The following is a 17,450-nucleotide window of genomic DNA, read 5'->3' as shown; positions in this document are numbered from 1 at the left end:
GATGGACAATTCTTCATGGGTTCCTTGAATTTTGGCATATCTTGTCAGCAGAAGCTTTTGTTCTGAACTATCTTTTCAAAGATGTTTGAACAGTAAGTGACCTTGGAAGATAAAAATGGTCTTTTCCTCTGGAGCAGAGTTTTCTGTCCAGGATGATAAAGGTAACATCCCCCTCTGGGGCAAATGTTGGCAGATTTGCTTGCAACCCATTTAAATGATAGGGATTTCCTAAACTCAGGATTGCTTAGCTGTGACCCGAACGCAGTGTGTGCATAACATCCAGCACTTGGGACTTGGGGAATGAAAACTAACCTGAACATGAAGCTTGTGCTGATTACTGTAAAAAAGTCCTTTGTCTCTGACCAAGGAGACTTGTATCTTCTGCCAGTTTCCATGCAGCTATGGCAGGCTAACTTGTTAGCTTAAAATCCGGGTAAGATCTAGGACTCTTTTACAATTCTTGAGAACAAAATACTGATTAACTTAAAAATTGGCCAAAAATGTAAGGATGATCACTTACATTTATTACTATCTAATGAAAAGTGGGGAAAGGATTAAGGAAAATTTGATGGAAGTAAGGCATAGGAAAATAAAAACACACAAAATAATTGAAAATAAAGCCTAAATATACCAGGTTTCACAATAAGTGTAAACCAATTGAACTCGCTTCTTAAAAGATAATGCCTTTCGTATTGAAGTTTTCCAAATTCCAGCTACATGTTGTTTACAAGAGAGAGCCTAAAAATATAATGCAAAGAAAGGTTGAAGATAAAGGTCAGAAAATGTATACCAGACAAATATTAAATCAAGCTTCTGTGGTTATATTAATGACTGTAAGACAAAGTAGAATTTAAAGTGAAAAGAATTAATAGAATTAAAGAAGGGTATTACTTAATAATAAAAAAAGCACTTCACCAAAAATATATAGCAATCATGAATCCATATAAATCTGTCAACATAAACTCAAATATATAAAACAAAAATTCACAAAATTACAAGAAGAAATCTACAATTAGGAAAATTTCAACACACTTCTACAACAAGTGAATATAAAATACAGATGAAAAATTAGTGAGAATATAGAAGATTGAACCATCCAATCGCGCAAAAATTATCTATTGGTAGATATATCCTGATTTTTTTTTTTTTTTTTTTTTTTTTTTGCGGTACGTGGGCCTCTCACTGTTGTGGCCTCTCCCGCTGCGGAGCACAGGCTCCGGACGCGCAGGCTCAGCGGCCATGGCTCACGGGCCCAGCCGCTCCACGGCATGTGGGATCTTCCCGGATCGGGGCACGAACCCGTGTCTCCTGCATCAGCAGGTGGACTCTCAACCACTGCGCCACCAGGGAAGCCCTATCGTGATTTTTTTTAACCCAACTAACAGCAATCATGGGAAAACAATGCAAACCTCATTGTAAAAGAGATTTAAAAAGAAACCCTTTTGCACGTTATTGCTGTGATTCTAAGGAGGGAATAAGATACAGATACACCCAAGAACTAGACCGAGTGATCTACTCCCTCTGTGATCATTCCCAGTATCACTATGAAAAGAACTAGGAAAGGCCTAAGAACCTGGGGGACAGGGAAAAGCAAAGGGAGAATGATCAAATTTGGAGGAGTAAATACAGAGAAATAGAACAGCAAAGAAAACCAAAATAAACAAAGAACAACAACAAAATACTCAAGAAGAGCTTGTAAACTGAAATGTTAAAATACATGAATAAATCCAACAGTAAGAAAGACAAGCACATAAACTACCAATTGAAACATGACTTGATTCCAGATTAAATTTAATCTAAGATAAGAATCTGACAAAGACTTTAAAATAAGTATGTTTAACCAGCTCGATAGGTTTAAAAATCATAAATTGATGGCATAATACCCATTAAAAAATTAATAAGAAATTATGAAAAAATTCTAGCAGAAATAAGAATATCAAAAAGAACTCTTGGAAATATTAGAGATTAAATGGATAGCAGTGAAATAAAAAGAATCCTAAATACATAATAAATTTCGAGTCAACATAAGAATTGGTGAAATGGAAGAGAGTACAAAAGAATTTATCTAGAATGTAAATCAATGATTTGAACTGATTCAACAAAAATGAACTACATAAGTAATGTTAAAGACCAATTAGCAATTAAAGGATATATCTCAGAAATTTTCTAGAACAGAGAATAGAGGAAATGGCAGAGATAAAGAACTAATGGCTTAGAATTCGTTAGAATTTAATAGAGTCATACATTTTCAGATCAAAAGTGCACTTCAAATGCCTAATGGAATAAATTAAATAGACATATCAGAGTGAAATTACAAATGCTCAAGATAAAGAAAAAACATAAACACTACCCAGAGAAATAAACATGTGGCTTATAAAGAAATAACAATTAGACCAATAGCAGATAGGTCGTCAACAACCATAGATCCTAATATCTTTATGATCCTTATTGCTTTGGGTTTGGGTTGAAACAAAAACACAAACCAGAGAGCAAGAAATTATCAAATGTGACTACATATAAAATTTTTTTAAATGTTTGCAACAGAAAACACCATAGACAGTGAAGAATGTTAGAACACAAACTGGAAGCATCTGGAACTCTCATACACTGCTGGCGGTGAATAAAAACTATTGAAAAGAACCTTTGGGCAATATTTACTAAGCCGCATCCTCTAAGATGCTTACACATATTTTCGAGAAACTCTTCCTCACATGCACAAGGAGACATGGCAACAAAGGTTTGTTGCAGTTTTGTTGATATTTAAAAACATTTGAACAAAAGCGTCCCACAGGAAAATGGATAATAAGCCGTGGTGTGTTTGCTACCGAACTCAGGTTCAGCTGCTAGCCACTCAAAAGCCAATACACTGAGAGGCAGTGTCAGTAGAAAGGAAAGGTGCTTTAGTCAGAAAAGCTGCCAATCTGGTAGGAGATTGTTCTGCATCATTCCCACCGAGTGCAGACTGGCTGACTCTGTGTTCGGATGTTATCTTGCCTGAATGATCTGCCTGCAGGATTGCTAAGCGTGCTGTTGGGAGCAGAGAGCTAACCATTCTTTATCTATTTAATTCTTCACTCTTACTTCTTTTTAACTAGGAAAAGAATCAACAGGCTAGGCACAGCATGGTGTGCGTTAAAGAAAGCCTTAAGTCAGGAGTTAGTTTCAATTGTTTAGTGATTTCATTCCTATAATTAGGGTTTTAAAGTTAGGGGCGACAGAAATGGGTAAACAGGAAAAGGGCAGAAGAGTTGCTTTCATGTTCATACATCACAATGTTGTTCAACAGTTAAAAATAAATGATGTAGAACTACATGTATGGGCCTAGTTTTAAAATGGTGGGCCGATAGAAGAACTTTCAAAATAAAAATGTAGGATTATGCCAATTATTTAAAATGTAAAAATATATACAGTAATTGTATAAATTACGAATGGATAGATGCATACTTTGTAAAGCTATAAAAATAAACTAGGAACAAAATCCATAAAATTCAACATAGTGTTACACCTGGGATGGGTTAGAATGTAGTAGGATCACAGGAATTAAATATTTTCTTTTAACCTGGTCTGAAACCAAAATGGCAAAATGTAATCATTTAAAAAACCTGGAAGGTGAGTACAAGTATGCTTAACTCTTTTTTTCCTGCATTCTTGAAATGTTTCCTAATAAAAGAAAATTTTAGAAGTAGAACATGAATATAAGAAGCAGAAATTAATAAATAGACTACACACCATAGAGGTAACCCCAAAAAACCTGTGTTTTCTAGAAGATTGAAATATAATAATTAATAATAACAATAATCTGGAAAGGCAAATAAAGAAAGAGAAGAGGCATAAATAAACACTATTAGGAACTAAAAAGGAAATGTAAGTACAGATACTTAGGAATTTTATACATAATAATTTGGAAACATGTTAAATAGTTTTCTAGATTAATATGTATTATCAAATTTTACTATAAATATATAGAAAACATGAATATTTTCATAGCCATTTACAAATTTTGAATCAGTCAAAAATTCTCATCTTCCAAAGACATCAAGTCCAGAAGCTTTTAAGGCAAGTATTACAAACCTTCAATGAACTGATGATTCCTGCATTATACAAGTTATTCCTAGAAACGGAAAAAGAGGGAAAATTTCCCAATTCATTTTACAAAGCTAGTGCAACCTTGATATTGACATTAGACAAGTTCAGTATAAGGAAAAAAGCATAAGCTGATTTTACTTGTAAATATACATGCAAAAAATTATCAAATTGAATCCAATAAGATATAAAAACTAACAAATAGAGTTTGTTATAGAATTATAATAATAATCTTGGATATTCTGCTAATTACGTACAGAAAAATGATTTAGTGATATTTTACAAATTCACAGCTAAAACTCTGAGCAAACTCAAAAGAGGAGAAAGAAACTTCCTTAACCTGATTAAGATCATCTAAGAAAACACAGGAGTAAATATTATAATTAGTGGTGATTTTTGGAAGCATTCTTATTAAATATTGAATAAAACTGCTATCCCTGTCAGTATTAAATTTAAGTTGAGGAGTCCATTCAATGTAAAAAGATAAAATAAAAACAGTAACAAAAGATTAGCAAAGAGAGAAATAAATTTCGATCGTCTGGATAAAAAAAATCCCAAAACTCATTTTAACAAACATTAGAATTCATAAGTGAGTTCATGAGGTTAATTCATAAGGTTGACGTGCAAAACAATTAGCTGCCGCTCTCCTTATGAGAGTAAAATATTAATAATTAACAATATGCAAAACTATCTTTATAAGTGTTAATATGTTTTAACTTTTTTTGATAGATACATCTACCTTGGATTGCCAGCAGCGCTAAGAGGATCAAGCTATATTCCAGCCTTTTTAATCCTCATTATTTTGAGGAAGCATCGTCTACCAGAGGAAAGTGCCTCTTCAGAAACTATGCTTGAGGCCAAGTTTACGGGGAAGGAAAATGAGGGCAAAGAGACGGACCAAAATTCCAAAGTTTTGAATGATGATGAATTGAAAACTAAACTATAATGCTCTTTTATATCATGCTTCGCAGAATTGGAGAACACACTACAACTTAATTGTTTATAAAATCAATAGAGGTACTTACTGCAGGTAATATTTCCTTGTCTTTAAGAACCTCAACATTTTTCTTTACTCAAGGTAAAAAAATGTTCACTGATGGTTATTTCTGAAGGAACAATGGCATTTGAGATTTTCCTCAGAGGGACATTTATAAACAACCTTCAAAGTAGGATATTAGAACCAGCTTTATTTTTATGTTAAATTGTTAAAACAGCAATTTCTCTTTTCACTCATGCAAAATAAGGGCATATTTCCCACATCTTTTCCAAGTGATTTTAAAATTTCCCATTATGAAAATCTATTTAATTCCATTGAATTTCTGCTTTGATATCAGGATTATTTCGAGACTGAAATTCTTATCTTCTTATGTGAATATTTAAGTATTTTATTCAAATTTATCACTTCATGTGAAAGAGGAGTAAATCTTTTAAATCTATTTTGGAATTGTTCTTTACCTCCTCCTATTCATTCCAGACATGATTCTTTTAAAATAGATTACTCACTAATATGCCATCACTTGATTTCAATTCATTCCCTGCTTTTTGACTCATGTCATATATTTGCTCATTTTGTTCAGACAAACTTAATCAGGTAATTAAAAATCATGTAGCAAAGATTGTTGGATTTTTTTTTTCAGCAATTCAAACCTGGCAACTGAACTCTCTCTTAAAAACAAATGTCTAAGTCAAAGTGTGAAAGGTCAATATTAGAAAAACACTAGTCCTTTTTTTTTCAGTATTTTTTAATTAATTAATTTATTTATTTTTGGTTGTGTTGGGCCTTCGTTGCCGTGCATGGGATTTGTCTAGTTGTGTGGAGCAGGGGCTACTCTTGGTTGCGGTGCGCCGGCTTCTCATTGCGGTGGCTTCTCTTGCTGCAGAGCATGGGCTCTAGGTGCGTGGGCTTCAGTAATAGTGGCACGTGGGCTCAGTAGCTATGGCTGACGGGCTCTAAAGTGCAGGCTCAGTAATTGTGGTGCATGGGCTTAGTTGCTCCGTGGCATGTGAGATCTTCCCAGATCAGGGCTCGAACCCGTATCCCTTGCATTGGCAGGCGGATTCTTAACCACTGTGCCACCAGGGAAGTCCCGAAAGACACTAGTCCTTAAAGGCTGTTTGTATTGCCAGATGTTATCCAAAAAATCAGTTTCCCAGATTCAGGAGGCCTCCTTAGTCTAATGTTTATGTCACCCAAGGTGTCCTAAGTTAGAACACAAACACGAGTTTTCTTTACGTCTTCTTAGAGAATGAAGTGTTTAAAAAGTAGCTTCTGTTATGGAACTGAGGTTAATAAAATTCAAGATGTACATTTAAAACTAAATCTAGCCTTATTATTATTTTGTGGCTTAGGGATACAATAAAAGTATGAAAGGATTTTAGAGACACAGGAGGACTTATGGATGATATGGAGTTTCTGGTTCAAGAGAGTAGAATGAACAGCCATGTTTATCTACTTCTTATTCTCCCTCCCACTGAAAGGACAGTCAATATAGATGCAATGATACAACTCCCTTAAGGGTGAGGAAGATGTGGAGAGGGAGGATTGGAGAAGTGGGTGATCAATATACTCTGATTATTTATGTGTCATATAAAGGGAATGGGAGTGTCTCCAGGGATAGAACAGGGTGGCAGGAGCTGTCATTCAGGATGCACTTAGAAGGAGCCTGGAATGTAGGTAGGAACCTCTGAATTGAAAGTTCAAAGAATACAAGTTAGACAGAAAATAGACCACAAGCTAGACAGGAAATAGGCCAGTTAACTGAAGGACTGTCTACGTATACTTTGCAGACCATTATGATTTCCTGAGAATTGGATGCATCATTTAAGGAGAAAGCAACAGAGAGGACTGGGTAGAACAGGTTTGAGGGGAAGATTTAAGAGTTCAGTTCTCTGCTCACGAAGTCTGAGACTTCATCAAGACTGTGATTCAAGACAGGAACAGTGTTGACACTGGAGAGAGGAGCTAAAACCATTGGAAGTGAGGAGTTCCAACTCAGGGGACGTGTGGCAGATGAGGGACAGTTGTGTGTTAGGGTCAGATGACATGAAACTTGGAGCTGCTTTATTTGGGAAGGGAGGAAATGGGGAGAATGCTCTGGAAGCTAAAAGAGGAGCAAGGACTCACCCTATATCCAGAGAGTTGTGAGAAAAAGTCAACAGTTACCACATGAGTTGCTTTTGGGGGAAGCATTGTCCTCAGGACAAACCCAGATTTTGGTGAGGCTGCAGCCGTGAAGAGAATGCTGGTTTATGAGTTTGAGAATATGGACAGTTTTGGAGATGAGGGACTCTGAGTTCCAGGGGACAAACTGAAAGGGGGCAGATTTCAAAATTGGAGTCTGAGAGAAAAAGTTGATAATTAGAGGTATATGGAAATTAGAGAATGAAAATTAGAAGAAGGGGAACGAGAGCCATCTGGAATTCTGGGACTTTTTAGGTAACTGACATAATGAGGTTAGTCCTGATAGATTTCAAGGCAGATAGTGTTGGCGACACTGTGAGTGTCAAAATTAGGAGGGGTCATGACTGGGCTTCCTCATGACCCCTTGTCATGGAGGCAAACTGGAGAATCAAAATCTTACTTGAGTACCTGTGGCTCTTTCTTGACTTCTATTGATGGGTTTAAGTTGATCAGAGAAAGCTGAGTCTTAACTCTGTGCACAGTTCACCCACTTGAATACCCTCAATGGAGCAGGGTAGGCCCAGAGAGACATGATTTTGGACCCAGTGTCTTGGGCTCACTTTTATCCCCTGCTGGGAATGATGGCATTTTACTCTAGGGTTCTCTTTTGACACTTCTTGGTGGAGGAAAGAAAATCAGAGGAAAGTGAGTATTGGAGTGCTCTCTGACCTCTCCTGACCTCTGTTGTTCAAGTCCATGAGGCCTGGGGAAGTCAGTTATTATTCTGAGCATTTGTCCTCCCTCAGGATAGGGCAGAAGTAAAGGCACAGCAGACGGAAGTAGAGGAGAGAAACAGCAGGAAAGCTGTAGTGGGAAGTCTAGGATCGTTCATTGTCTTATTTAATACTGTGAGGAGTCTAAGTTTATGGAATTAGAAACGGTTTAATGTATTATTTATAATTCTCAATATAACTGATATTTATGGGAACTTTAAAAATAAGTACATAGAAAAACCACAAAAATTGGGAAAAAACATAAAGGGGAGGAGAGGAATGCTTCATATTTTATAGCATGGAGTTAAAATATATTTTAAGCTTAATAAATTCAGATAAAATTAGCAAACACATCTTATCAGAATTGCTGAGAAGTGATTGTCTCTGTAGCACTGGAAGCAGGAAGAAAAGCAAAGAACAATGCATTTGCCTTTCATTTTTGTCCCTTTTGTACTCTGATTTCTTTTCTCTTGTGCATGTAAAATAAAATGAAAAAAAATTTCATAAAGAATACACATCAGCAAAAACAATAATAATAAAAGAAATAAAATAGGGCATTTTACAGAAAGGGAAGAACTGAGTCCTCCAGTTGTGAGATTTTCAAAGGTTCTCCAATGGGTGCGTATTTATTTACTTATATTTTTAGTTTATTATTTTTTAACATCTTTATTGGAGTATAATTGCTTTACAATATTGTGTCAGTTGCTGCTGTATCACAAAGTGAATCAGCTATACATATACATATATCCCCATATCTCCTCCCTCTTGAGTCTCCCTCCCGCCCTCCCTATCCCACCCCTCTATATGGTCACAAAGCACAGAGCTGATCTCCCTGTGCTATGCGGCTGCTTCCCACTAGCTATCTATTTTACATTTGGTAGTGTATATATGTCCATGTCACTCTCTCACTTCGTCCAATGGATGTTTATTGAGCAATTTTTTTCTCGTTTCTGTCCTTGGTTCTAGAGGATATGTGTCTTGGTGTGTGTATGTAAGGAAAGTGGTGATGAACTAAGTTGTAGGCTGTAAAATTCAAGCGGGTGTCATTTTATTAGGATGAATAAACATACACAGAAGACAATGACAGAACGACAAATAACAGCACACGGTAACTTCAAACCCTGTGGACATATGGTGAGTCACTAAGTAATCAGAGTTTTTTGCAAAAACTTCCCATTCTGTTTTTGGGAAACATTGCGGAAGCATGCTAATTGGTAAGGGATTTCTTTCCAAAAGAAGAAGACAAAGCTTTCTAGGAAGACACCTTGCCCTTTTTCCTTCTTCCTTCTGGAAGTGAAGATATTAGGCCTCAAGGAGGAGCAAGAAGCCATCTTGCCACCAAGAGGCAAAAGCATAGGGATGAAAGATGATGAAACACGGTGTAGCAGGAAGACAGGGAGAGCCCGGCCACCAGCAGTGGCAGGGCTGAGTTTTGTGGGCTTTTAAGTTTACCAAATGTGAGAGGAAGGCCTATAAAAAATTTCAAAATGATGAATACAAAATAAAATTAAAAGTGGTAATTTACTTAGAATGAGAAAAAAAATTCACAAGTTCCATGTGATATGCTTTCAGACATGATCATGATTTCTTTTTTTAAAAAAGCACTACTGCAAACATTAGAGTTAAATGGGATATTTAATTTTAATAAAGCTTTCCTGCTACTATTGCCATTTCTATTCAACATTATGTCCTAGCCACAGAAATGGGAAGAAAAAGAATTAAAATTTGTAAGGATAAGAAAAGAAACAAAAAATAAAACTATCAGTGACATGTTTGTATTGCAGAAAATCCACAAGTTACTATAGATGAGCTATCAACATGATTAAGTGAATTTTAACAAAGTTCACTGGTTACGAGGGCAATCCACAAAATCAAATGCAGCTGTTCATATATCAATAGCAATTAGGAAATGATATTAGTAAAGCATATTATTTAGTGTAGCATCAAAAAAACACAAAAAACAAAAAATAAAACTACATTGAAATCCTAGCAATAAATCTTATAACAGGTGTCTAAGACCTCTATCCCCCAATACTGCAAAGCAGTATTCAGAGAAATTAAGACCTACATCATGTTCATTTCTTGAAAGATTTAATATTTTAAGGATGTCGGTTCTCCCAAATTTTATCTATAAGTTCAGTGAAATCTCAAACAAAATCCCAGTAGTTTTTGAAATGTGGATATTGACAAGATTAATTTGGCCTTTACATGGAAATGTAAAGGGCCAAGAAGAAATCAAAGCAATCTTGAAGGGTAAAGTTGGAGAAGCCCACCACCAGATATTAAGACCTATAAAGCTAAAGGAATTAAGCCAGTGTGATATTGACAATAGTCTCCCATCCCTGGTGCCACTCTCTTCCTTGCAGAGACCTTCTTCACCCCATGCAGAGTCCAACACCATGTGGTGCTGAGCTGCTCTTTTCCTACCCGGAAACCCTTCTTACCCTTTTCAGGTTCCAACACCTCACATCCGGCCTTCACTCCGCTCTCCCCAACAGTGATGTCTTCTTCACCGTATTCAGGTCTGACACCCATGGCAGGGTGCCCCATGTGTGATGTACCCCTTATACTCCTGTGATGGTTGGTGCTATGTGTCAACTTGGCTGGGACATAATATCCAGATATTTGGTCAAACATTATTCTAGATATTTCTGTGAAGGACTTTTTTAGATGAAATTAACATTTAAATCAGTAGACTTTGAGTAAAGCAGATTACCTTCCGTAGTGTGGGTGGGCCTCACCCAATCAGTCAAAAGCCTTAATAAAAAAAGATGGGCTTCCCCTAAGGAAGAAGAAATTCTCCCAGCAGACTGCCTCTGGACTAAAACTGCAACACCAACCCTTCCCTGGGTCTCTAGGCTACCCCCCTACTACCTATCTATCTATCTATCTATCTATCTATCTATCTATATCTATCTATCTATATCTATCTATCTATATCTATCTATCTATCTATATCTATCTATCTATCTATCTATCTATCTATCATCTATCTCCTCTTGGTTTTGTTTCTCTGGAAAACCCGACTAATAGACCCTTCCTTGGATTCTGACACCTATGCTAGACTATCCCTCTTATGGACACTCTCCTAACACTGCTTGGACTCCTGGGCTTTTACACCCACTCAGGTTCCTGTAGTTCCCCTTAAACAGCTTTCCTCCACCTGCACCTACCTACATACCTACTTTCTTGGCCCCATCTAATGGCTCAGGATTGAATTATTCTGGAAGGAAAAGGACAAGACAAAGAAAGGGAAAGAAAAGAGAAGACCAGGAAAGGAAGGAGGGGAAGAAAACAATTGAATATTTGATAAATTTTAGAAAGTGAATATTATGTTGGATGTTATGTATCCAGAGAGTAGATGCATATTGCTAAGTGTATTTTACACTAAGTTCACTTATGGTCTAGGTCGAGATTAATAAGTGCTATTACACAACATTGTAGCCTTGAAATTTATGTTGATTTCCTATTGCCTCCTGCTCTAGGATGAATAGAAACAAAGAGCTTCTTTTATTGATTGTATATTTAAAATGCTTTAACATTTATTCAACCACATAGTAGGCATAAGAAATCTTGGAAGTGATTTTTTAAAATTTATGAACCATGTATCTAATTTTTAAATTTATTACTCGAGAGATTTGTGGATCCAACAAACAACTGCCTGAGATTATTTTCATGTTTTTAAACAAGGCACTTACTTTCCTTTTAACTGTTCTCAAATTTATAGCCTGTTATATATGTATATGACTTATATATGTGACTCATACAGGGCACAAATTATAGAAATGGCCCAAGTAGTACTCAGAGCTTTATTATAAACAAAGCTACTGAAGTAAAGCCTGGTGTGTGATAAAAACAAAATATGAAACTTTTCTTGCAATCAGCCCTAAGAAAAATTCAAGCAAATGTTACTTTAAAATAAAATGGAATGAAATAAAAAGGAAATCACAAGACTCTTCAAGCCCTCAGATGTCTGTAATTCCTATGTGTATGGCTATTAGCATAACTGATACCATCTTGAGCACTAACAGTTTCTCCTGTCCTTCTGCTGACTCTACACAGGACTGTACTGTACAGTAAATCACTTCTCTGTCATGAGGGGATTCATGGTTAATAGATACTGTTTACTAATCACTAGGAACAGGTAGCCTTTAGTCCCCAGTGATGAAAACCTTCCCTGACGTATTCTCAGCATCCACAAGACTAGTTACCCATTCATAAATCTTGAGTTAGGAATGCCCGTCCTCTTTCCAAGCAACTACCCCTTTCCCTAGGTCAACTAAAATCGTCCCAGTGGCCCCTTGGCAGTGTGAGTGCAGCTGTGAACCCTTCTGGATCGTTGTCTGCCCAGTCCTATCGTGTGAATGTTACCCTATAATAAACTGATCCATTAATTATATTGAGCTGCCTGCCTTGTTTCTCGGTTTCAAGATGGCTTCTCAGTTCAGTGGGCATTTTTCATTCCTTCCATCCTCCAACACTGTTGAAGTCAATTTCTAAATAAAATAATAACATATCCTAATGAAATATCAAGCTTGATAGATTCAAAAGACATCCTTCACGAATTCAGAAAGATACATGCACCCCAACATCCAGAGCAGCATTATTCACAATAGCCAGAATATGGAAACAACCTAAGTGTTTATGAATGAATGAATAAAGAAGAGGTGGTATATATAGATATACACACACACATACACATATACACAATGGAATATTTTTCGACCATAAAAAGAAATGAAATCTTGCCATTTGTGACAACATGGATGGGCCTGGAAGGTATATTATGCTTAGTGAAATAAATCAGTTAGAGAGAGATAAATATTGTATGTTTTTCCTTATGTGAGGAATCTAAGAATAAAACAAGTGAATGAATATAACAAAACAGAAACAGCCTCACAGATACAGAGAACAAACTGGTGGTTACCACAGGAGAGAGAGGCGGGGGGAGGAGGAAAATAGAGGAAGGGGATTAAGAGATACAAACTGTCAGTTATAAAATAAATAGGTCACGGGGATGTAGAGCACAGGGAATATAATAAATATTTTATAATAACTTTGTATGGTATGTAATCTATAAAAATATCAAATCACTATGTTGTTCACATGAAAGTAATATAATATTGTAAGTCAACTATACTTCAACAAAAATATACATCCTTCACCAGTATCATTTTTGATAACTAAATGAAATGACGGCAATAGAAATTATGAAGGGAGGGGAAGAGAGAGAGAGATTCTTCCCAAAGTAAAGATATACTATGCTGAGTTTCTTAGAATGGTTAGTATGGGGGAAGACATATTTAAGTGGCTTTAATATGTGTGGAAAACCTCATTCTTTTCATAGCTCTGCATGTTTCCTTAAGACCTGGGAGAAAAATCCCTTGCAGACCCAGCATAGTACACACCTAATAACGTCTAGCAACTTCGCCACATTGGAAATATTCTTGTAGTCATCCCAAACATCAGATGTATTTGCAAGATTACACCTTTTCTTCCACCTTTATTCTTAATGGCATTATTTTTTATTTTCTTATCAGTTGTCTAGAGACTTTATATTAATGAACAGATCATAAGAATATGGGAGATATTGCTGGGTGAACATCACTAGAACTCTTTATGCACAGGTGCTAGGGATAAATCTTTGGGTTAAAAAATCCAGCATAACAAAACCAGACTCACTGTTTTAAAAAAATTTCCAGTCAGTCTTAAAAAAATTCAACTGAGAAGTTAGAAGGAACTCAATAGAAACAAAATAAAAGCCTTCTTGCCTGATGACTTGGCCCTGTGGAATGAGTGAGTTTAGGAAAGGTCTATTTCAGAATGATAGCTGTACTTAGAATTGTTTACCAAATAGATAATTTCCTAGTTATTGGAGAATATATTGACTAGCATCAGGTGAGGGAAAGGAAGAGAGGTACTCTCATATAATTCAAATAGGTCTTGAAAATTCCTAAAGTTAACTGAAACACACTTTCCTTTACATCAAGGGAATAAAAGTGAGACTTCTGGTTTCAGCTCAGACATTCAGAGAGCAGGAAACAGTATTGCATCCATACTCTTATAATAAGAAAAAGCTGGAAAAAATGTAAATTACAACTTTTCTTGAACCCATCAGTGAGCTGAGGTTAGTGGATAAACAGCTAACTGGATAGCTAGAGTCAGGATCCCGCAGGGAGAAGCAGGATTTGAACATTTACTGACTTGGGGCAGAAACCACTTAATACCAAGTAAGTCAGTACAAGATTCAGATGGAAATTTTTAATGAGTTGCTAAAGACCAAGTGTGGGTTGGCATGAGAAAGTGAAGCCCCTGAAGGTGGCCAACAGAAGGGGGTTCACACCTCTTGCAGCTGATTCCTCAGAACCTCCACCAGCCATTCGGGGGAGGTTAGAGAGGACACCAGGGGTGCCAGCTGGGGCAGAACAGCAGCTCCTTTTCCCATTCTGCTCAGACCAGTCTCCCTTTTCTCCTCTAAGGAATGGAAGCTTTTCTCTTCAGTGGGGATGGTCAACAAAAACTGTAGCTTGAGGGTGCTGGTGAAAACTCCCGCAGCTGGGAAGGAAAGCAGGAAGAAAAGCTCCACTCCTGGGAGAGGGGCACGTCACCCGCAAACGCTGGTTTACCCAGTCTGCCTGTCTCCCTCCTCCATATCCACGTCCACCCATGGTAACAAGCATACAGAGACTTCCCTGGTGGCACAGTGGTTAAGAATCCGCCTGCCAATGCAGGGGACACGGGTTTGAGCCCTGGTCCAGGATGGTCCCACATGCCGCGGAGCAACTAAGCCTGTGCGCCACAACTACTGAGCCCACGCACAGCAACTACTGAAGCCCACGCGCCTGGAACCCTGCTCTGCAACGAGAAGCACCGCAGTGAGAAGCCGGCGCACCGCAATGAAGAGTAGCACACGACTAGAGAAAGCCCGCGAGCAGCAACGAAGACCCAACACAGCCAAAACTAAATAAATAAATTATATATATAAACCCCAAGCATACAGTAAAAATAAAAGTGGGATATATTGGGGACAGCAGCAAGAGACAGATTGTTTGTGGGTAACAGGGCAAAGGGAGAACCAAATCCACATGGGGAGTAGACCCTAAATACAAGGTTTCCCTAGAGGAATTTGAAGCCCTTGATGCACTGAGGGTAACCATAGCAACAACAGACTTCAAACCCAGCCCCACTCCTGATAGAAACCCCATGCTACAGGCCTAGTAGAAGGAAAGATGTGCTCATCTCCAAGTAGGAAAAATATTTACCTCTGTATCAACTGTCCTATACTACATTTATGACCTTCAACAAAAAATTATGACATAAAAAGGTAATAAAAAACACAGTCTGAATAGGCAAAGCAATCATCCAAACCAAACTCAGATATAAAACAGAGTACAGACATATTATTAGAATCATTAAACAAATGAAGGGTTTTTAAAGATGAATGTGACTCAAAGGAACATTTTTACAGAGGGTTTAAATGTATAGAATCATTATTGGTAAGATCAGTCTTAAACAAAATGGGGAATAGACAAAAGATTTTTGGTGCTAATCATCTCACTTTTCTGTTACCTTTGCTCTTGCTTTCTGAATATCTTCATTGTTTTCCATTTCCACTCCTTTTAAAAACCTATTGCTTTAAAATGATTAGAATCTCACTTCTACTGTGAAGTACCTGATAAATATATGATCTCTTCCAATCTAAACAAAGTCTCAATTCAAAGGTATAAGCTTCTAAGGATAGAACTTGAAACAGCCTCGAGTTTAACAATGGAGACTGGTTGGGAGTCAGAGGTGTGTCTGTGGGTTTTTGTTGTTGTTGTTTTTTAGTGATAATTTTTAAATTTCTACCTTTCAACTACTTCTACCAACACTCCCTTTACAAAACGTTTTAGTCTTATAAACTATGACAGTCAGGTTTGGAGTTGGTGTTGGGGAAATCACACTGCTTGTCTAATCATCTTCTTGGTTTCCAGGTGGTGAGCAAGTCTACTTAGGAAGGGTAGAAGGCATGCAAGAGGAGAGTGACAATGGCCACTGCCAAATTTGTTGTGATAAACTCTCAATACTTTTTTTGGAGGGGGTAAAATCTCCAGAAATATATATGTTGAAATTGCAACAGAGAGACTAGCATGGTCCCTATGAATGAGACACATGAACACTTTTTTATTCTATTATAGTATTGATTACAGTGTATATTATCCTACATTTATATGCCTATTCTCCACCTCATTTGTGGGCTCCCAAAGGGCCAAGATTCTATTTCATAAATGTTTTTATCTCATGCTTAGCATGTAGATGGCAGTCAAAAACCACTTTTTTGACATTAAAAAATTTTTTTTTTGTTGAAAGATATTAAAGAAAATCTTCAAAACATCAGAAATCATCACTCCCTATCCAATGACTTAATACAGCTATTTTTATTTTTGCACATTTTTAGTTCTTATTTATAACATTCATGTGACTGGCATTTTTGGAGTTCATTTACTCATTCACTCATTCATTCTTTCAAAAATAATTGATAAAGCACCTATTTGTCTGGCACCAAGCTAGATCTTGGGAATAAAATAAGTAGGTAAAATGAGTTCACTTCCTAATTTCCTAGAGCTGATGACTAGTGGGGGAGACAGACAGGTATTAAATAATCATAATAAATGTAAAATTACCATTTTGATAAGTGCTGCATTACTACAAATATACTGGAAAATTTCTCACCAATTAAGAATTCTGAGACATTGAAGGAATGGTGATTAAGCTTAGATCTGAATTCTGAGAAGCAGTTACATGGTAAAAAAGAGTATTTCAGGAGAGAGAAATATCATGATCAAAGATCCCATTGCATGAAAATGGAAGGGAGTGTGAAGACATGGTGTAAATAAGGAGACCTCAGTCTGGATACTCAAGTCTTTCTTCAGAGCAGGAAGGCATTCTTCCACTACATCTCTGATTAATGCTTCTTTTCCAACTCTGATTTCTTCCTCAAAAATAGATTTCTTAGGTTGGTGCTTTAGTTTGTCCTCTAAGTCACCTACCTTTCTTTTACAAATTGTTTCTTTACCTTTTTCTTCCATATTTTCACAGATTTTTCAAATGTATCTTCTTTATCATGGATTTGGGGTTTTGGCCATTGTCTTCTTTCAATTTTATCCAATGCATATTTTAACTACATCTTGCATTATTTTGCTTCCTTGAAAATTTTACTTATCATATTCTTACCTCTGTTGAATTTTTTCCCCTAGGATCTGTATTCATGTTTAATAAATGCCATTGAATTAAATATTAATATTTATTTTGGATTCCTGGGTTCTGAAGTAGATCAAATAATCTACTGTATATGTGTTAATGTTCCTTTCCTTCACTGCACATATCACATATAAATATATTCTTTTAATTTATAGAACTTTATAACATTTTATTCTTTAATCTTCTTAATGTTCTTCTTCCCCTTTAAAGTGTAAGCTCATCAAGAAAAAAAA

General features: G+C 36.5%; 1 protein-coding gene across 1 annotated transcript in view; it reads left to right on the top strand.

Annotated features, from left to right (window-relative positions):
• Window positions 1-5,787, top strand: part of SLCO1A2 (solute carrier organic anion transporter family member 1A2) — a 64,934-nt gene extending 59,147 nt beyond the window's left edge. Inside the window, exon 16 of the mRNA XM_024733214.1 lies at window positions 4,813-5,787. Within this exon, the coding sequence (XP_024588982.1) occupies window positions 4,813-5,029 (217 nt within the window). The 3' untranslated portion in view covers window positions 5,030-5,787. The remainder of the gene's footprint in view (window positions 1-4,812) is intronic.
• Window positions 5,788-17,450: the final 11,663 nt, after the last annotated feature.

Source organism: Neophocaena asiaeorientalis, unplaced genomic scaffold (genome assembly GCF_003031525.2).
Source record: "Neophocaena asiaeorientalis asiaeorientalis breed wild unplaced genomic scaffold, Neophocaena_asiaeorientalis_V1.1 scaffold150, whole genome shotgun sequence".
In the NCBI taxonomy this organism is placed as follows: Eukaryota; Metazoa; Chordata; class Mammalia; order Artiodactyla; family Phocoenidae; genus Neophocaena; species Neophocaena asiaeorientalis.
The sequence above is the reverse complement of the archived record's forward strand: the minus strand, read 5'-3'. Positions and strand labels throughout refer to the sequence as shown.